The sequence below is a fragment of the Pogonomyrmex barbatus genome, unplaced genomic scaffold (genome assembly GCF_055798465.1).
Source record: "Pogonomyrmex barbatus isolate J1 unplaced genomic scaffold, ASM5579846v1 scaffold8, whole genome shotgun sequence".
NCBI lineage: Eukaryota > Metazoa > Arthropoda > Insecta > Hymenoptera > Formicidae > Pogonomyrmex > Pogonomyrmex barbatus.
In genome coordinates, this window is record NW_028297182.1 from 1140409 (window position 1) to 1162454 (window position 22046).

At 39.1% G+C, this 22046-nt stretch overlaps 2 protein-coding genes across 12 annotated transcripts in view; one reads left to right on the top strand and one right to left on the bottom strand.

Moving 5' to 3' along the window:
* Window positions 1–619: 619 nt before the first annotated feature.
* LOC105427290 (beta-1,3-galactosyltransferase 5-like) lies at window positions 620–14508 on the top strand. 7 transcript variants are annotated; one of them, XM_089084263.1, is made up of 4 exons: window positions 620–1291; window positions 10326–10496; window positions 10756–11352; window positions 11660–14508. In XM_089084263.1, the coding sequence occupies exons 3-4, from the start codon at window positions 10794–10796 to the stop codon at window positions 12172–12174; spliced, it is 1074 nt and encodes a 357-aa protein (XP_088940389.1). In that variant the 5' UTR covers window positions 620–1291; window positions 10326–10496; window positions 10756–10793; the 3' UTR covers window positions 12175–14508. The 7 variants fall into 7 exon arrangements, with proteins under 7 accessions (XP_088940389.1, XP_088940390.1, XP_088940391.1 ...); XM_089084264.1 differs by lacking the exon at window positions 10326–10496 and having other exon boundaries at window positions 10760–11352; XM_089084265.1 differs by lacking the exon at window positions 10326–10496 and having other exon boundaries at window positions 620–956; window positions 10760–11352.
* LOC105423376 (uncharacterized) overlaps window positions 11447–22046 on the bottom strand; it is a 76514-nt gene continuing 65914 nt past the window's right edge. For 4 of the 5 annotated variants that reach the window (XM_089084261.1, XM_089084258.1, XM_089084259.1 and 1 more), the window contains 2 exons: window positions 21638–21844; window positions 11447–20052 (listed from right to left, as the gene is read on the bottom strand). In XM_089084261.1, the coding sequence (XP_088940387.1) occupies window positions 19598–20052; window positions 21638–21844 (662 nt within the window). In that variant the 3' untranslated portion in view covers window positions 11447–19597. The remainder of the gene's footprint in view (window positions 20053–21637; window positions 21845–22046) is intronic. The other variant, XR_016141175.1, reaches the window with a different exon arrangement.

Here is a 22046-nt window from a genome sequence, read left to right on the forward strand (position 1 = left end):
TTATACTAATATAATTATATGCAAAAATTTCAAGTATATAAAACATTTTTTCTATTTTTTTATTATAATATTATACAATTCTCAAGATTGGTATGTTTACGATAAACTATATATTATTTTATTTCAATGTCTACTTATCATACGCAAAGAAAACCATCTTACGTAGATATCTAATTGTAAATGCATATTTTCATTCACAATATTTATATAAATATAGCAGGGATACGCATCAAAAATGGTATGTATACCGACGGTACAGAAAAGTGAAATACAACGTAGTTTATACTCAGTTCTCAGCTGGCGCTAACGTGCAAGGAAACTGTGACATTTCGATTTGATGGTTTACAGAAAGGATAATATCGCCCATAATTACTCTCAGGCATTTTCAGGCCTTCTCAGACTTTTCTTTGACATTAATGAATATTTTATCGACGAATAAAATATTATCGACGATAAAAAGAAGAGATCTCGCGAATTTGCGCAGATTCCACTAGGTAAAATAGTGAATTTAGATGGCGTTTCTTGTCGCGTTTCTTCTCCTCCGCTCTCCCTTCCCCTTCATCTCTCCTCCTTTGACGTCGCCGATATATTCTCCGGCGCTTTTAGGAAGTTTTCCCCGCATATGCTGCCGCCTGCCGTTCCGCGGTCGCGTTAACGCTCGAGTGCCTACACGATCGTGCGAGGAGAAAGGCGCGCCGCGACGAAGGAAGATGCGGGGTGCCAGGAAAAAAAAGAAAGCCCACTACGCCGAGTAGCCTAAGGTCGAGCATGCGGTCAGTCGAGGGAGACGTTGCGTCGGCTCTCGCGTACAGATCACCGCGCGTACAGATATCCGCGCGTCCAACGAGAAAGAAGGAGAGAGGAAGGAGGAGAAAGCGGACGAGCGAGCGAGCGAGCGAGCCGCGCGGCGACTCCCTCCGGCGCGTTACGCCGTCGACGTGTGTGCGCGAGACCAGGTGATTCAAGAAACACGCTGCCCTTCCCCCTCCCCTCCCCTCTCCCCGCTCGCGCGTCCGCCACCCTCCCTCCTTCTCTCTCTCTCTCTCTCTCGCTCGCACGGCTTTCTCCCCTCCCCTCCCTCTCACTCGCTCTCACTCCGACTCACACCCTCTCCGGTAGATAACCTCAAACCGTCGGCGGGCTCGTGTCGCGCGTCGCCCGACACGATTCGCCCCGTGTGTTTTTTTTTTCGGCCGCGGCTGAACCGGGGGGTTACGGATGTGCGTGGCGCGGTTCCTGCTGTCGCAGCGGGTGTTAGTGAGCTCCGGGGGTTTCTCACCACATGCGACTTGTAAGTAGTACTCGTCGTCCGTCGCCGTCGCCGTCATCGTCATCGTCGTCGTCGTCGGCGGCGGCGGCGGCGGCGGCGGCTTCTCTTCTTTTCTCGCTCTTCTCCCCCCCTCCCCGACCCTTTTTCTCATCCTCGTGTCCGGCGTCGCCGCGTCTCCTCGACGCCGCTTCTCTCTCCGCCCGTTTCGACCGGACGCGTCCGTGAAAATCCCGGCGATTTTCGCGCGTCCACGTCAACTCGCCGGGACTCCGCGCGCTTTCGGATCGGAGAAATCCGCCTGTGTCCTCGCGATGTCTTCTCGCCGATCTCACGCTGTCCCTCTTTCTCTCTTTCTCACTCTTTTTTTTTTTTTTCCTTTTCTTCCTCGGAGCATAGGAATTTCATTTCACGGAGAGCGACCTCTCCTCTCGTTTGAACGTTACTTTTCGGGATGTCGCTTCTCGGAATGCGACTTTCAGGCCGCGCGTGCAACGCCGTCCAAGTCGGAAAGAAAGCAAAAGCCGAGAAGCGCTTCTATTTTAGGTGGAACGAGTCGAGGACGATTGAAGCAATTGCCTCTCTCCGCGGATAGAGGGTAAAAGTATAATGGCTTGTCTCCTCAACCATAAAAGTTTTGACTTTCGAAGTAAACAGTGCTCCTCTCGCCTTTTCTCGATTAATTTCCATCAATGTTTCACGGAGAGAAGCGATAGTATGGCATTATTTTAATGAATAATGCCAATTGCTCTAATCAACTTGCTATCAATTCTTATTGCTTTGTTAATACAGACGGAATTATTATTATTATTATTAATTATTGAACGCATGGAACGGAAAACTAAATAAGAATAATAAAGAGAACTAAGTCAGGTAAATTATGTAACTAGAGACCTTGGCTACTGAGCTAATCCAGTCGAGTTAATTGTTCCACTTGTTAAAGAGTTTTTTTGCCTTTCCGAGTAAGTCTAAATTTAATATTCCCGTTTTCATCCTTGGAAAATTTTTATATCCCAACTACGGTGGGCGCGTGTTCCGCTCCGAGCGGAAGTTTCCCGAAAATTTCCATTTCCGAATCGTCATGCCGCGATATTATCGGCGATCGGAATAAATGTTAATATAATTAGCAGCGGTCGTCCACGTATCGGCGCACTAATTAGACAAGAAAACGCGGGGCTTTGTGCTCCGATGAGGAAACGGAATGTGTGTCGTCCGGCTTGCGCAATTGGACGCAAATTAGGTGCAAGATAGTTGCGAAGGAAACCAATTATCGCGGATGAGACGCGAAAATCAATAATATCGTGCACGCAGGGATCTCCCGAGTTTGTTTGACCAAGAATCGCGCGTTCACACCGGACGGGGTGCCCGGGTTATCTAGTTACGGCACCGTCCCAGCCCTTTTCGCTTGATGTCGCAACGCAAGTAAACAACACAGGGGAACACTTTATTTTATGTACACAGTGTCTTGGACGCGCGGATGCTGGCTCACGAGCGGGGGGGCACCTTATAACGAATTTGACCTCGATTTTTCCGCAAAAAAACTTCCGTCTTTCACGAATAAATAGAAAAAGGCATATCTCAGAATATAAAAATTGTCATACACAATAATTATTTCTTGGTTAGATGAAATATAAAATAAACACTAAATGTTACAGTAATGATTAAGATTATTCTAATATCTGTTTTATGTATATTTCATTTTATCTTTTCGCCGCTTTTTGAGCTGCGTGTTGATTTTTACACGACGTACGTTTTTCAAGGCTGCGATATTTCGTAAATAGGATTTCTCTTATTTCTTTGCGACATAAAGTTACCTCATTTTGATAAGGCACGTGTTTTAGTTCAAACGGCACGATAATAAAGTTTCCTTTCCTTCAGAATGTTGTTTGACTGATAACAAGTTAATATTTTAATATTTAATATTTAATATTTTAATATTTGTTTAATATTTCTAGATTCAACAGACAAAAAAGAAAATTAGTCTTAAATCAAGAAAAATATAAGTAAGAATATTACAATCTTCATATAGAAGATTTTTAGTCTTGAGTTGAACAAAAGCAATGTATCAAATTCAATTAAATCAAGATTAAAATTTTTAAAAAGATTATAAAATTGTTGCAGTATATGAGAATATTTGCCTTGATTTCAATCAAATCGAGATTAAAATTTTTAAAAAGATTATAAAATTTTTGCGATATATGAGAATATTTGCTTTGATTTCAATCAAATCGAGATTAAAATTTTTAAAAAGATTATAAAATTTTTGCGATATATATGAGAATATTTGCTTTGATTTCAATCCAATCGAGATTAAAATTTTTAAAAAGATTATATATTCTTATCAATATGTGAGAATATCTGCCTTTAGATTTAAGACTAATTTTTTTCTGTGTAACTTGCATCCCGAAGTTATTTCGATGACACGGGAAACGAAAAGATCGATAAAAAAGGAAGACTCGAAGACTAATCGTTCGAATAATCGTTTCGAGCTCATTATCGCGTAATGCGACTCTAATTGTCGCGATACGTCAAGCAGCTGATACAAAGGGAGAGAACGGGACAAGGTGAAGAGAGATATACTCGATATCGCGAGCCATATGTTAGGCAGATGAATTTTATAACGCGCGAGCAATTTCGACACACTCGCTACGAATGTTCTTGCGTGGAACGCGGGGAAAAGCCGACGCGTGTTTCGATTCGATTTCTTTTATCGTGTATATTGGAGGGAGAGTTCGCTTCGTGCGAAGTTTACGCGAGGCGTTAGAAACTTTGGGGCACTATGAATAAATCATGCTCGCAACCGAGGAATTTTTGTTCTAAACTTTTCGAGAATTTAATTTTACGGAGAGATCGCCGTGCAAAAATTTCAGGCCCGGTTTTTATTATTTACAATTAACATAATTGGACGAGTATTCTTCAACGTGCACGCGACAATAACGATATTACCCGATCCTTCACAACTTTCACGACTTATTTACGTTAGAGATAGTAGTCACTTTGACTAGTTTTGCAATTCGTAAATTTGATCTCCCAATTTGATTTATCGCGAGACGGTAAAACTGGCCCTTAATTTTACGGTCAGGCCGACCTTTAATGGGACCGACACCACGCCATCCGCGCCTTGCCGTAGATGCTAAAAGCCTTTTTGTAACACGAAATGAAATATTGGCGAAAGAGTGTGCTTGCGTGACATTGGGGTTTTCATTTTAAGGAGGGTCAGGATAAATTGTTAGGTATTCTGATGTACGAGGATAATTATCCTCCCCTGATTAATACACCCTGTCGTTCTTTCAGCTAATAAACCGAGTCCAAGAGTTCAGAACGATTAGCGATATGTAATTTTGGATTTAAAGAGAGAAGGATAATGACTTGTTATTTCCTGATAATGATTCATGATTACTTTGTAACAAGCGAGAAGAATATTACATACACAGAGGGTGGGTCTGGATATGTCATAAAAAATGTATTACATCAGGGTTGCTCAAAATACATGGTATAAATTGTGTTTTATTAGGGTAGATCCAAATGATGTGGTAAAAAATTTATTCTATTATTTCAACTCGTTGAGCAGAATCGTCCCCTTATCACATTACGTAATTGTATCACATTTGATATCCTCCCTCTATAATATACTGGACTTTGCATTCGCTCATTAATTAGAAAAGGGACAAATATTAATCAAGCAGATTATCGATATATGTATCGCTCTAAAAAAGTTCGATTTGTGAATTTTCCCTTCGTTATTACCTTAAATTGCAGTTATAAGTACGTTTTGTCAGTTTACGTCTCGTTCTTATATGCCGCATAAACGTTTCATCGAAGCCTTCTTTATTTATGGCACGGCCAAGGACGTATTTACATAGAAACTAATGAAATTTAACGTTCAGGCTTCCAGTCGATTGCAAGAAAATTCTTTTAATTTTTAAAAAAATATTTTTAAAGTTTACTTTGTAAAGCTCTCCAGCCAAAAGTTTGTATTCAAAACAAAATGACATAAATCGTAAATTTTCTTTTACTCACAAATTTTCTCTTTGACCAAAAAAAGGGGTAATTAAATCATTTTCAAAGTGGAAAACTCCTAGGCAGTGTCTCAAAATAATTTCCAAAATGGAAAATTCAAAGTGTTCAAATTCACGTTCTTCTTCTTCTTCTTAAAAATAGAAAAACCTCGGCCTCGGATGTTTTCACATCGCGAAACAAGTTGAAATTATTACTTTTACGGAAAAAAAAAAATAAATAAAATAAAGTATGAAGAGCCATTTTCGGATGTACTTTCTTCCTTCTTAAGCCGCTCCTGGTAAGCGCCGTTCTGATGCCAGGCTGTTTGGCGACGTGTTGGGTCTAAGAGATGAAGGGTGTGCGTCATCACCTAGTTTCAGACGTTCAAGTATGACAAACTCCCCGTCGTCGACGTCGTCGTCGTCGTCGTCGTCGTCGTCGTAGTAGTTGGACATGTGTGATTTCTTTTTTTCCTCGCGCGTGCGTGGGTCAATGTGGCACAATTTTTCTTGACCGATCTAGCGCTGCTTTTGATGGCCGGCAATTTAACGACGTGTGTTTAAGGGATGCCGTATGGCTGATCGTATGTGAATTCTCTTTCATTCTTACGCACGATTTACACACGCAAATGCTTCCCCATACTCCCTGTACTCTCTATTCTTCGTGAATATTTTATTCAACGCGAGGGCACAATGTGTGAAATGAAGATAAATAAATTTTGTAGTGTAAATATGCAAAAGATAACAAAACGATGAAGAAAAGGGAAAAAAATCTCTTGTATAAATCTGTAACTTATCGAAGTATCATCTAGATCGCAAAATATTTTGATTTTTAATCCTTAATAATAATTTCAATGTCTTAAGATTCATTCCTCCCTCTCTCTCTCTCTCTTTCTCTCTCTCTCTCGGACAGTTAATCACTTGAGTGATAAAGCGTTATTATTGACTTTAAATTCTGCAGAAGCACGTAATAAAGATAAAGTAATGCTAATAAAAAAAGAAAATATAAACATTATCTGATAAGAATATAATTAGTAGAATATTAGTTGATTAATAACTTTTCAGTTTACATGGCTAAAGATTCGTATGTTATTTATGAAATAAAAAAGAGTGCTTCGCGGAAAGAAAATTTTTTTAAATATTTACAAAATAATTTTCTCAAAATCCTGGGCTTGTGTCGCATTATGTCTCGGCTAAAACTTAACGTGGTTAAGATCTCAGAAAAGCTCAATTCGATTTTCAGGGTATTATTGGCCTAATATAATGTGTCAGTGCTTGATGAAGAGGGATCGATAACGCCTATCTGGGAACCGATGATTCAGAGATCAGAGGCAATCAACCCTTGTGTACGCAGCATTCCGTTTGCCCCGCTGACGTGAATGGCTTGTATCACTGTAAAATTTCGTCTGGAATTGGGACGTAGCGCCGCGCGTTCAATCAGTTTCCTGATTAAGCCTCAGGCCTACGAAAACTAATCCGTGCTCCAATTACGATACGTACGGCACGTAACAACGACGAGGCGTTGATGATAACATTATTGATAACGAAGTCAGGCGTTGACACGGTTGTACCAATCTGGTTGCAGTGAAATTACAATCTTGTTCTGTACGGATATTGGAGAACTGATCGCGTACACGGGTTACCTCGTATTTCTGACCTAATCGTCTAAAAGCCGTCTAATTTGTGAATGAGGTCAAGAGACTAAGATGAAGTCATTCCTGGGGGGTTACAACCGCAATCGCGGTTAATCATAATCGCGATATTCCTATATAGATCGACTCTCGAATGACGAGTATTGTTCGCGGTACTTTATAAGAAACGCTCACCACACACACACACACACACACACACACACACACACACACACACACACACACACACACACACACACACACACACAGAGGATGATTGCCTCAGATTAATTGAGTATATCGGATAACGATAAGATGAATTCGCCGGAACATTTATCTCGCTCCGATTGTTATTCTATGTGTTATCAATTTTCTCAGGTAGGCGTAACGACAGAATTCGCGACGATATCCAAATTTATTTTTCCACGAGCGTACATACAGGATGATTTGCTACTATCGTTTTATTACCTCTTAATCATATTACCTTCTTGAGATAATATGGAGAAAAAAAACTTGTAATACAAAAATATCAAGGCTATAATAGTTTTTAAATTATAGGCAATTAAAGTTGATTATAGTAGCTAATATTCTCGCGCTTAGGTACAATGATGAAGGCGAATAATTACGATTACATTTGATCATTGCTAGTTTCACGTTTTGTAACAGTAATGTAAATTCCAAATTTCAAATGTGCCCCCTTTTCCCACCTTTATCGCTGTTATGTATTACGCGTGCGAAGTTGAACAGCTACAATTGGTGAATTTTAATTCGATCACAATTCGAAAAGTATTACAGCCTCAGACATTTTCGTACAACGATTCTTGACTTTAAATTACCTCAGGAATATATTTCTATAGAAGAAAATGCGGTAGTGAAAATGGGGAACGCCCTATATATATATATCTTTCCTCGCTGAGAGAAAGTTGATATCGAGCCTTTTTATTTCCTGATTATTTCGAACGAGGATCAACGCGCCGTCCGTCCGTCCGAGTTGCGCAACAAGAAGATAATTAATAAAAAAAATGCAAGTGGCCGAGCGTGTTTCCCGAAGAGCGAGATGTTCTATCTCTGATATTACACGGCGTGCATCTCATCGGTTATAGCGGCATTACACTGGAGCCGTGCGAAGTGGATTATCTCTCGATTAAACACTCGAGGTTTCTCTCGCTCGCAGTTTACACAGGCTGTCGAGGAGATCTCCTCAAGAAAGTGTAACCGCGCGATATATCGACCGATATGTCAAACCAATCGACGTTTCTCCCCCCCCCCTCCCCCCTCGGACATTAGCATTCCACGCGCGTTTCTCGATATTCGTATTTCGCTCTCACTTCTCTCACACGTGAAAAGATGGAGAACGAGCCAGAAATAGATACTTCAAACTGTTCTCAGTCTATTGGCTCTGAGGCTTAATCCTCATCCGATATAGAACTATGTCTACGTAAGAGATAATGGAACGTACACACGTACACACGTACACACACACACACACGCACGCAGCATACGAGTACACGCGTACACACGAAAGGTAGGCACTAGAGCTCTGTTTCGCCATTAGAAATTGAAAAATTCATTTACAAATGATGTTTATCGGAGTCTTGGATTGACATACCGGGCGCGGGCCGGCCTTGACTAAAGTCAAACAACAAATCGATCGAACGGCTTTTTAGTCTTAATGACATACCGCCGTTCTAATAGACACCAGTTCTACTTACGCTACTTACGGCGGATGCGAAATAACAAATTCATATTACGTGTTAACCGGCCGTCGCTATTCGTTCATGAACTTCTGCTTCCGCGCCCTTGACGTACGGCTGAAAAATATATAGCACAAGTTGCCTCGAGATTACAGTTGCGGTATACGGGGCACGTCACGCCTCGTCACAACTCGCGCTGCGTCTTTGTCATCAAGTTGTTATAAAAAAAAAAAAAAAAAAAAAAAAAAGAAATATCCTTAATAATCATCTCGCTCCTGTTGAATCCAACGATGAGTCGACTAGAGACGAGGTGTATTTCCCGAAATAAGATAATCCAGAGATGACCGAGAGATGACCGAGGGTGATATGTAAAAATAGGTGCGCGTGCCTCGCGTGATTTAATGTCGGAAAAATTGTCGCAATCGTGTAGTGGCAATCGGTGCGATGTAAATGATGAATGTGACATGCGACATCAGGCACGTTGCTGTTTTAAATTTCTGGATAGAATATAACGCGGATTCCCCCGGCAATAATGTTCGATGTTATCGAATATACGGGGATATAATGCCTGGTGGTAAATTGAGCGGCATATCGTTACTGTCTGCATCTATATATTGGGCGGATTGCAAGAACCAACAGAAAGGCCATAACACTTCGTCGTCTGTTTGCACTTTGGAATTGGTTTCTCTCGTGAGGTCGGTTTCTCTCTACCGAATGGCATACCATTGTTGCATCGCGCGCCGGCTTGTTAAAAGGAAAACTTTCATCGATTTTCCTTCCAGAGTTACTTTTTTGCAATTTATACGAATATTATTGCAGGAGTTCGCGCGCCCGCGGTTTTCCGGAGCAAAAATTGGTTTTACAATTTAACTTGCGCGAGCAGGCCGTACATGTACTTTGAGGTGTGTGCCTTTTGTTATAGGTAGTTTCGCCGAACAAATTGAAACTTCTGATTATACCAGTTACCGTCCGTCTTAATCCGTCTTAATTTTGAAGAAACAGATAAATAGCACCTCCATAAATTTCCGACTTTGTCACCGTAAGTATTTTTTTTTCTTCATCGGACATACCGAATATATGTTAAATTGCGCGCTCCTGTAATCTAATTGCAATTTCGAGCTTATTACAAATTGTCACGTAACACACTATTGTCAAGTACATCAGCTAAATTACATTACATCAGCTAAAGCATTTCTATATACACAGACGTTATATGCGTAGGTGCTATAGTTTTCATAAACAGTTTGATTGTTATTCGACTCGTAATAATAATTTAACGAAATACCTCGTTGTTTTCAACGGTGCCATTTTTTTTTTCTCAAAGGTAATTTTTTCTCGATTTATGTTTGTCGATCGTTATCGATTTAAAGTGCTTCTGAAAGTCATATCTATCGTAAAGAGTATAATTGGTAGATTATATGTACTTTAACTCGAGTATCGAGTTTACACATTTTGTAATAGGCACTTTGTGAGCGCTTATCGGCTATAAAACGATGCTTATCGATTAATATAGGTTGAAATAATGTCCGAATGAATCACAGAATCAAGTATTGGAATTGCCCTCAGCGAGGGAGTTTATCAGTGTCGATAGCTAGTCATATGTTATGCCTCGTGCGCGATCGGTCTACATTGATTCGCGTGGGAAACTTCTCGAAGACCGCATCACTTAATAACTTTTTAACTTCGCTCGCGGGCTACGAGCCTGCGAAATTATTATTGTTTATGAAACTTTTAGAACTCACTCTCCTTGAACGTGCGCGGGAAATTGATGCACATATTCCCCCCCCCCCCTGTGCCAACATGCGTTGGAAAACAATTTCCGGATTAACGCTTCCAGAAGCGCCCGGCATTTTCTATGTTGTTCCACACACAGCTGAAGTCATAAATAAAACGAAAATATGCAAAGGTACAATTAAAAATGTATAACAAACGTATTTATATTTATTTTTGTTTTTTGTTTTTTTTTTTACACGTTTTTACGAGAAATTGCGTAATTGTTCTTTTAAAAATAAATTTTCATTTACATAAAATACGATCCGCGCGATGAGAAAAAAAAAACATACGCTGGAAATGCGAAACGCGCGGGATAACAAATAACAACAATCTGCAAATGTGAGGACAGATCCAGCTAATCTCGGAAATGTTATTGTTTGCGTTTTTTTCAGGCAGAATCCGATGTATATGATGAAAGGGGCTTATTAGTATGCTGGATAAGCGGCGGCTACATGCCTCCGGTACGTCGCCATGCACCCTCATCTTCGTGGTCGTTTTGGCACTAACTGGATGCTTCTCGTTTTGGATTCACATCGATGGTTCAGGATCGCCGATCCCGTACTCCAGCGGCAGTGTGGCCGCGCCAGGATATGTCCTTATATTTCCCGGAAACGTCACACCCTCGACGCAGCCCTACTCGATAAACGAACTTCCGTCCGATGATAAATCCACACTGATCAACATCACGGACTTCAGGTTTATCATGAACCACAATCCCTGCAACCGTACGCAGCCGTTGCTGCTAATGCTGGTTCATTCGGCGCCGGGAAATTTCCCGAAGAGGCACGTCGTGCGGGAGACCTGGGGTCAACAAGCGCCAGACGTGACTTTATTGTTTCTCGTGGGATACTCGGAGAAGTATCAATCCAGGCTCGAGGAGGAGAACAGGAAGTACCAAGACTTAATACAGGGAAACTTTCTTGATGCCTACAGAAACATGACCTACAAGCACGTTATGGGATTAAAGTGGGCTACTTATTATTGTCCAAGTAAGAAAAGATCGATAACCTCGACACCCATCGATCGTTTTATTTATTTTTAAATAGTGATCTTTTTTTTATTTTTTTATATTCTCAGAACAAATCTCAGAACAATTTTATAATAATAATTAGAGTTATATATTGACTCGATCGTGCATTATTTGCATTTTTGAGGAAAAAAATGTATGATTTTTTTAGGCAGATCCTCATTTCTGTTTTTCTAATCTTCAATCTTCTTTTTCAAATTCTTCTTTATTAATGTTACATAATAGTATAATTATGGATATTAAACTTTGATGTTGTTTTCGTGTTTCAGGTGCCAAATATATTCTTAAATTAGACGATGACGTTTTTGTTCATTTACCGGCCATGCTGGACTTTCTGACGCGTGGCCTCTCGCCGTGGGGTGCAAGACGTCTGATTCTCTGTGATCTTCTGTCGGCTTCCGCAGTGAAGAGATCCTGGCGCTCAAAGTGGCGCGTCTCTCCTCAGGAGTATCCCGGTAGACTTTATCCCGCGTATTGTGCCGGATGGGCGATCCTATACTCTCCCGATAGTGTATTTATATTGTATCGTGAAGCCCAGAAGGAGCCGTACTTCTGGATCGACGACGTTCACATTACCGGGACACTGGCTAGGAAAGTAAACTTAACGCAAACCTCATTACACTCTTGGGTGCTTACGACCGAGAGCATGCGGGACCTGCTGTCGAATCCGAGCGCCCGGCGGGATTTTCTGTTCGGGCCTCCGGATCTAACGGAGAGCGGAATACGAGCCTTACATAGTCTGGTTACTAAACCACGGCCTAGCAGCGAAAGCCTATTGAATTAAATGTCGAATAGAACAATTTCGTTATACTCGCTCGCCGTGACGCGAGGACAGAAGGAAAGAAGAGAGATACGATAATAGCGAGTGTTCTTATATACTTTTCGCATATCTTAATTCTACATTGGTATGCCCTGTACAACAGTTCAACGTAAGTGTTCGATTATTTGCACAATGTACAAACGCCATGTTATGTATGATACGAACATAATAGTGCGTTACATGTATGTGTGTGTATAATATGTGTGTGTATATATGCACACACACACACACACACACACACACACACACACACACACAGACGCAGCAAACACACTTATGCATGTGTAACAAAATATTACAAATTTTGCGATTGTCTTATTTAAACAAGGAATGAAACGGGTATAATTTCGATGAGAATTCAATTTTTTGTACCATAGATACCAAGAGATCATAATCTCGCGCCAAGTCACGCCCAGCAAACAGCGAGGCGGAACGTATACTTGTATGCGGTCCGTCTAGTTTAGAGTACTTTAAATTATCTATGAATAATGCCTGGAGTTCCTAACATTTGGGAAAGACTCTTACGTCGATTGTCGCATACATTTACACTGTCACGGACAACACATAGGGATCAATATCATGTTTGTAGCATCAGAATGTGAACTCAGCGTAATGATACCGATTTCAATTCCTCTCTATTAATATTTATTATTTATATTCAAAAAATAATACTCAGATATGTAGTGTAGGTTCAACTGAGTTACATTTATGTACTAGATTAAAGATTAAGGGCTCTTTTCTATATTTGAGACTGTCAACGTATAATCAGGGCTTGTAATCAAATAATGTTTTAAATTAATTTCAAGAGTATTTATAATTTTTAGATTTATTGAATTTTCAATTATATAAGTAATTATATATTAGTTATAAGTAGTTATGATATAGAGCACACAATCGTTTACATCACAATTACAATTGATACTTAATTTTTTATGTACAAGTTGTATTATTTTATTAGCCATTTAGCATACTGTGTAATAAGTACGCACACATGCACGCACATGATTTCCTCAAATTTTGTTAAATCGAGAAAGGAACATTTTATCATCGCAAATTGACTTGATTTATTGTAAAATTTTTCGCGGTATTAAATACGCACGCGAATTTTTCAATTATTTGTACATAAGTGATTTGGTAATTGCTTATGAGCCCTGATTATCAAGTAAATTGAATTAAATTAAGGTTTTAATATTTTGTGCAATTTCCAAGATTTCAATTTGTTATCTTAAAGAAACAAAACATCAGCTATTTTCTTATTTATACTTATAAAAATGCCAACAATATGTATAAACATGGGAAGGATAGTATTAATAATTCAAGGGCAGCGAAAGTTCTGCGCGAAACTTACTTGTCTCCTGTGATCGGGAAGATTCTTCTCTCGCAGTGATAGAAATTTGCGAGGGACGAGCGTGTTACTTTATTGTAAATTTATTGATCGGCGACAAGTAACGGAGGTTCGTCGTGAAGCCACATTTGTGAATGTATTTAAATGTAATTGTAATAACAAGCAAATTTAAGATATTACATTGTTACGCAAGAACATTAACGAGTCAGATTAATATTGTTACGTAGCAACAAGTACAACCCCAAAACAAGGGTCCACTCGCAATTAGATACAGAGGTCGCAGATATTTGTCCGTTTTTGAACGTCTATAAATTTTTTATGTGAACATCCGTTGATCATCATAATTGTATTCGGTACTATGAAAGTACGTGCCTGCAAACTCTAACGTCTCGAACGTAAAAGAAAAAAGAAAAAGAATTGTGCTAGCTTTTAGTTATAATTAATAATTTCTTTAGGGTCGATGTGATAACTCCGATATTACTTAATATTGTATATTATCTCTTTTCATCTGAAATACAACGAACGTGTATACGGAAAAAAACATGCAGAATTCCACTCGCCAGCACTTAGAGCTGAATTTTTCCGTGATACTACACGGGACAAATTCGGGCTCTACCGTCACTTTAAGTATCTATCTTCGCGAATTCCGCGAATTGGGCAGCATATTTGTATGATAATATAGCATTAAAAAATTGGTAATATTAGTTATTAAAAATTAAAAATATTATTAGTTATTAAAGGATCTCATCTTATTCCTCTGTGTGAGTATTCTCAAACGATTTTACTTGTGTATTTAGTTTCTTCTTATGTGCATACCATGTTGTCATGTATGGCTTTCGGAAGGAGGAAAGTATCTCTATTGCGATAATGTCAAATATCGCACAGTATAACATAATTCTTGTGATGGAATAAATATACTTATAATTTAAATAAATAATGGATTATTTAAATTACATGGTGTATTTTCATGTTCATTTGCAGCGATTTTGCGTGTGTAACATATTATTCACGTAGTGAAGGGTAAAGGCATCTTTGATAATCTTCATGAATCAGATCAAATATATAGAAACATGAAGAAACGTACGCAGAGATAAACTCAATATCTTAAAGAATAACAATCGAAACATATCATTAATAATAATATCACCTAAGTTATTAAAAATTAAATATTTATTACGTACATGTAAAAAACGAAATTGCGTTTCGATTAATGATCGTTACAGTATCTTATCTGTGATAATTGTGAACTTGAATGAGAGACAAATGTTACGACTAAATAGGGTGACAAAAATGTATATATAGAAGTAACGTATCGGATATATATACTTTATTGGTCCAGCTGTTCAAACTACGTAGAACTATTTATAAAACTTTACAAAATGCTCAACGTGTTGTAATAGGGGAACCTTGCCTAGGTATATTTACAAGGCAACGCGAGTTACGCGATTTTTCTAGGAATCGATTGACGACAAAGCTGTTATACATTAATTGTAATTACCGCAGGTTCCTCAGAGAACATTTTGGATTACGATTTCGTGATATTTCGGATTAAGATAGTCTCATCGTAAACGCAACGTGATTGTGCAATTACCTCCAAGCTCGGATTTTGATCTAGCTAGAAAAACTCGCTACAAATCTTTCTCAAAGCAATTCGGATGTAAAGTTTAAAAAAATTTCAAACGCCATATATAAAATCATCATTCTCAGGCACATTCGACCCTTCGTGCACCTATGTTCTAGACACACATGATTAATTTTCGAAAATCATTCCGAAAATGATAATTTACAAAATTATAATTATAATTATAATAGAAACGGCAATTCATAAATAAAATAAAGTAAAAATATCTACTATTGAGTTTTAATAGGATTTAATGATATGAAAAAGCATGTATGTCTTGTATAATATATTACATGAGTAAAATGTATCGTACAAAATGTACCGTGATAGACATAAAGATAATTATTAATGATATTCATAATTTGTGAATTTATTATTACCAGTATTAATGCCGTAATGGTTTCATTAATTTCGACAGCAATAAATTCATGAAAATGCATCACTTTTATATTTACTCTTTTGTTTCCTTTTAACTTTTTATGCATCTCTTCTTTAATTAAAAAACGCATGTTTATATGCGTAAAAATACGAAAAGCTATTAAATTATTTCCTCTGTTGTGATATTTTTCTCTACTTTTATAAAATTTATTATTAAACGAAACGTTTCACAACTGCAGTGAAAATAAAAAGATAAAAAATTATATTAAAAATATTGATAAACGATCAAATTGATATAAAAAGCAAAAACTATAAATAATTCTTAAAACTTTTGAATCTCTCATAATAAATATATTAGATATATATATATATATATATATATATATATATATATATATATATATATATATATATAGCGAAGTATCGCGATATGGCGACGTAAGCGAGTCCCATAGTCTCTACCAAAATTGTTTATATTCCAAGGAGAACTATTTATCTACCGTGTAAATTCGTTAACAATCTCGATTTAATGATTGCGAGACTAGTTCAGGGAAAAATGTCCTATCGTTTATAAATGTCAAAACACGAAGACGCATCGTCGGTGAATTTGCAAATTTACCCCATGCGATTTCTCCATTGCGTACATCAATCATCGAAAATCGAGACTCGATTATATCCTATAAAAATTGGCAGTATACAAACAATTCATCACATCAAAAGTTAATGTGTATACATATATACTTTTTTTTTTTTTTTTTTATTAAAAAAGATCTTTGTAACGAACGTTAAGATTGGTAACGCTTACGTTGATTCTTATATATATTGATTCAAAGAAATCAGATATCTTGCTCAACGCGACTAAGAGATACTCTGTAACATTATAAACTACAATTTTTACGATCTAACAAATTCGCCGCCTAACACACCTCGATAAATTACATGTGATAAAAACGATTTTACTTTGCAGGGGCAACACGTGTCAAATTCTATCGTGAGACGAACTATGGGACGTCTGTATAAAGAGAGACGTCCATATCGTGATGAATGTCTTTGTGTTAATTTTAAGAGGACAGATATACAGTAATATAATACAATCTTACACGGAAAAAGTACAGCTATTTAGATGGAAATAATGAAAGACTTGGCCCTTCAATTATTCGATCATTAAACGATATAAATTGTGGCTGGGGAAGCCAACTTTGGCCCCGTATATCGTGCACCCCAACGTGCTCTCCAACAGCTTTAAACTTTCTAATTTGTATCACTTAGTCAACTCGAAAGAAAAAAAAATCGTGATCCACATACGGGCCGGGAATAAAAATGTGTAAATCGGGAAGGAAATGTAAGCCGAGGAGGATACGCTCTGATTGACTCTGATATTTTCCAAACGAGACGTCACATGAATCGAGAATCGTTCGTTTCGTGATTCGGAGATTGTTCCACTTTCCAGTGATTGAATCAATACGGCGGTGCGTATTAATTTAATTGAATTTCATCGTGTATATGTGTATATATATATATATATATATCTTCCTATATATATATATATATATATATATATATACACATATACTTATATAGGAAATTCTATTTTCTGTAGAATTTCTTACGCGTAATAACACTGCTCAGACTATGACAAATTCAACTACAAGTCCCTATGTAATATCTACGTTACTACTTTCTTACAGTCGGCAAACACTTTTTGATACTTTCTACGTTTTTTTTTTTTTTTTTTTTTCATCGAGCAATCAATTTCGACTGCGCGAGGAGATCGCGCGGTACGATTGTTTCGTGTCGTGCGTAATAATTAATTTCGACATATAGCAAGGTACGTCATATGAGAAAGTAGGAATAATTAAGTTACCGTCTACATCGTCACTCACTTCGTTAGATACCTAGAGCACTAGGTCTAATATTCAGGTACTAATTATGTTATCGTAAAGTGACTCGGGATTATAATTAGTCTTACACGCTGATAGGAATAGAGCCGACGCTTCGTGACAATAACGAGCCGATGTGGCGATAACGCCGTTGAATATACGAATCGGATACGCGGAACAGAAACGGCTGTTCGACGTTATCTTAATCCCGACTTAATAAAAACGACAGAATTGCGTGAACAGGGATCTATATATATATATATATATATATACGAAAGAATTTCACAGTCGCAAAGATAACACGGTTTAATCGAACCGAAATGAATAATTTACAACTTCCGTCCGTCAATTCGTTCTAATTTATCTACCTAGCGCTCGCGAAGATTCCTTCCTTTTGACCGCGAAATCGTTTTGACTTCCTCGAAACGTTCGCGATACACGTTTTATATCTATTAATACTTAACGATACCTATGGCGACGTTTTTTTCCGGAGGCCAGCTCCGTGCGCTATACATATATCTTCGTCTATCGAGAAACGACCCGTTCCGATCTGACTTACAATTTATCTGTGTGCATGCATAAATGTTACCACCATGCATGAAATTCTATACGACGGGGAAGATATCGGTCTGTTAATCGCGCAAGCGATTAACATTTCGTGTCAGCTGATCGAACGGTCAACGCTGAAGCGGAACGTCAACGGATACGAATTTTGAACGAAATTCGATTCAACAACATTCACTTCATTCGAAATGCAAATAGCGCGAGGAAGCTTAAAGTTCCGGAAGATGATTCTCATTCGATGATAATACATTTCGAAGCTATTCCACGCGCACGAAATAAAGAAGAATCGAACAGAAAGATAATAAGGAGATAAAGAAAAAAATGTGTTTGTGAATCATGCTTGCCACGTAACTAATCGTACATTCATCTATGTATACTTTTAAATCTTATTTTATAATTTAGCGTAACATTTTATGCGTTATTCTTTGGTAAGCAGCCTAATTTTATGAACAAAAAGGAAATCGGAGAGCGTTTGATTTTTATGATAAAAATTAAAAATTAATTGTCAGTATTCATATTTCAAAATCAATGTTTGCTAGTTACACATTTAAATTTGTTGTGTAAGCATTTTTTTCAAGCATGAAAAAAAATTGTAAAGGAACCTTAAACGAAGCTATTTGACAAGTTTTCTCCGTTATAATCGTGCATCTTTCTCACATTTTCGTTTTTAAAGAAAATAAAAATAATTTCAAACGCGTCGAAATTCTTCGGAAACTTTTGGTCACACACCTGGAAATCGTGACTCTCTCCGTTCTCGCCATATTCGTCGTTGAACGTTGTACGTTTAATCAGCAGTCGTTTCTCCGGCAGTAATACTTGAAACAAGCGCATCAACACACTTTACTACAACGGATAAATACTTTCCTAATACGCGCGAGATAACATTCAATTTGATCTATTCGATATTCGGATTAGCTAATTTCATGAATTTGGTAGTCGATCGCTTATTAGATTCCACTAGTAGAAAGAAAACGTGGGGATGTTTCCAAACTGTGTTGCTATAACTGTCATTTTCCCTTGATTTACGATTACGTCCAAGCCGTGGCCGCGTACGACGCGCGCAATTATTTCCTTTTTCATGGCCCACTATTTTACTTTCCGCCTTATGCCTGCGACTGCGCGCCGCGCCGGCTTTTACGCTAATGGTCCCCAAAGACCTTCCTCAAGAGACATCCTAAATTCTCCGGCGAATTATACTTACGCGACAGACGCGGAGAATAAGAGGGAAGGTAAGCCGGAGCGGATAGCGTACCGTGTAACAAAATGCGCTACAGCGTAAATTATAAAAAGAAACGGGATACTCTTCACCCCCCCCCCCTCTCCTCTCCCCCCCCTCCCACGATTCTCAAAGAAGCGAGGAAGGAAGACAAAAGGATAGAAGCTTTTACAAGAGCTTCCGAGTCTGAAATCAACCTAAACTATGACGCGAATCGCGTCTCGACAGCGCGACGCGCCTCGTCACGGATACGGACGCGAGAGGATAAAATCCTGGAAACGAAAGAAATGCCGAACTTGCTGGTTCCCATTAGCCTAGCGACGCTTCGATACCACGCCGCTCCGCGAGAGCAAGATCCTCGCCGAGAGCGAGATCCGCCGATCTTACACGCTGGTGGTGATCTGCTCGATGACGGTGATGTCACGGTGGCGACGCGGCCGGTGGGTCCGGTACGGGTCCTGATGGCTGAGGCCCTCCGGCACGCTCTTGCTGGGCCTGAGGGGCGCGTGGAACTGCGGGTGGCAGTAGTGGTCGATGACCGGGTCGTGCACCCGCTCGACGAACTCGCGATCGCCGCGCGGGTGCCCGACGTCCTCGACGTCGAGCGGCACGTGCAGGTGTAAGGACTGCGACTTGGGCAGCCGGGGCCGCGGCGGCGGCGGGCACGCGCACGGCGGCGGCGGCGGCACGATGCCGAGGCTCGAGAGACGCGGACCCGGCAGAACCGGCGACGCCGGCTGCCGGCCCCAGCCGACCAGAAAGAGGAGCGCCGCGCCGCACAAGGAACTCAGGGTGCACGCGTAGTAGCCAACCCGCGGGCTGCTCGCGTTCATGTAACCTGGGGAAGAGACAGCGGAGAGTTGCGATTAAAACGTCGTGTAATCTGTCCGGCGTGGTCTGGAAGCTACGAGAGCTGGATTAAGAGGGAGGACGGACGGAGATCTTGGTCTGGTCTCGCGCGCGCGCGCGCGCGCGCGCGCGGGGAGGGGATACTTTCGGCGGATAAAACTTTACTCGGAGTAAGATTATTTCGGGCAAGATTTTTGGTAATTTTGTAAATGTAAAGAGAATTTTTTTTTTTAAATAAAATTGAAATTTGATAGATATTAATTAGTCTCTCATTATTTCTGTTTCTTTTTTTTTTTTAATATACTTTTTTTTTTAATACACTTTTTAATATACTCTAATATACTTTTTTTTTTAATATACACGATGAGTGTACGTTAGTTATATTGAGAATGCTGGAAATTTTTTGATAAAATGATTTTGGACATAATAAAATGTACGTTGAGAAAGAACGGATAAATTGCCCGTTCTATAAATATAATACTGTAAATATAATACTTTTTAAAATAACTTTATGGATTATTTCGAATCTATAGAGGTTTAATTAATATTCTTGATTCTCTCAATTGTCAGATTATAAAAATTGTATTCATTGTCACTGTTAGATATTATATATATACACATTTTTCGTTTAATTTAATTTAATTTTTAAAATTTTATTTAATGGACTTTGAGATTTTTCCTCGAGATGTATCACTTAATTTTCTGCACAACAGAGGTAATGTATGAATAGAGGTGAAATTCTAAATTAAGCTTCTTAAAATGACCATAGCTTATAGCCCTACTGTACTCGAGTCTTACGAATATGCGTGACAGTTGCTTCCTTGAAATTCTCTCTCGGCGAGAGAGAGAGAGAGAGAGAGAGAGAGAGAGAGAGAGAGAGAGAGAGAGAGAGAGAGAGAGAATGAAGAGACTAGAGAAGTGTATTTCCCAAGCCGTACATTATTATTATTAAGGATGCCAGCATTAAATTCATACACAGGCACAGGTAAGACCATTAGTAGGGACGGATTTAACGTGCGGGAGAGCGGATTTCGCCCACCTTGGTGGCTCCAAAGCCCTAATACTGTTGTACGGACGTTTGAACGCACGAAGAATCTGCGTTTAAAGGAAGTAACTACATGCTTTATAACAGATACTGAGCCGGAGCCTTTATCGAAATATTATGTAAAGAGCGTATAATGGCTCTGCCTCAGCTACTTTGTATAACGGCTGTCGTCTGAACGCAAAAAAAAAAAATTAAATGGAAACATTGCCTCATGTTACGTGGGAAAGAAAAAAAAAGCGTCAACGGTAAAAGTTATGATTTTTCTTTTTTAAATCCTTTTTTAAATTGCTTTTAAAGCTCGAGCGAAAAACATTCATTTTACGCGCGCGCGCGTGTGTGTGTGTGTGTGTGTGTGTGTGTGTATGTACATTTTTATATATTTATAAAAAAAATATATATGCACGTCCGAGTTTTCATGTCTCGATAAGAAATAAAATGTTGAGACTGCGTGACCCGTCGTAATGATATTCACGTAAATTGAGGAGGACCCGGGGACTGCAATCTGAAATTTCGTATTTCTCGCGCATACCTGTGAGAGGAACTCCGAGAAGGATGGGCAGGGCTTCCGCGGCTTGTACTAAAGCCCACGATCTGGCGAAGTGTCTTGCTCGCAGTCTCTCCAGGGCTAACATCTTGAGCGAGTAAAGCGTGCCGCCGAGGGAGGCGCCATAAAGCGCGGAGGCCAGTACAAGTCCGTGATAACCTTGCACGCTGCTAAGCGCCACTTGAGCTACGGCTTTAAGCAGAGAGAGAGAGAGAACCTAATTCGAATCTATAATCCTTGAAGCATGATCCCTGAGTCTACAATTCTCAATCATTTACGTGTTAAATTCGCGCAGCACGATTTTCTAACTTATGTTTCTACGTGTAATTCCAATTCCAAGTGTAAGGCTCATACCTTTCGAGTAGACGAACTCGTCTGCAAATCTGTTTTTGTC

What these genes read in the sequence shown, in the direction of transcription:
- LOC105427290 (XM_089084263.1), top strand. Translation starts at nt 10,794, where the DNA reads ATGCTGGATAAGCGGCGGCTACATGCCTCCGGTACGTCGCCATGCACC. An exon ending in GGCTACTTATTATTGTCCAA is followed by an intron (nt 11,353 to 11,659) that starts GTAAGAAAAGAT and finishes TTCGTGTTTCAG; the next exon opens with GTGCCAAATATATTCTTAAA.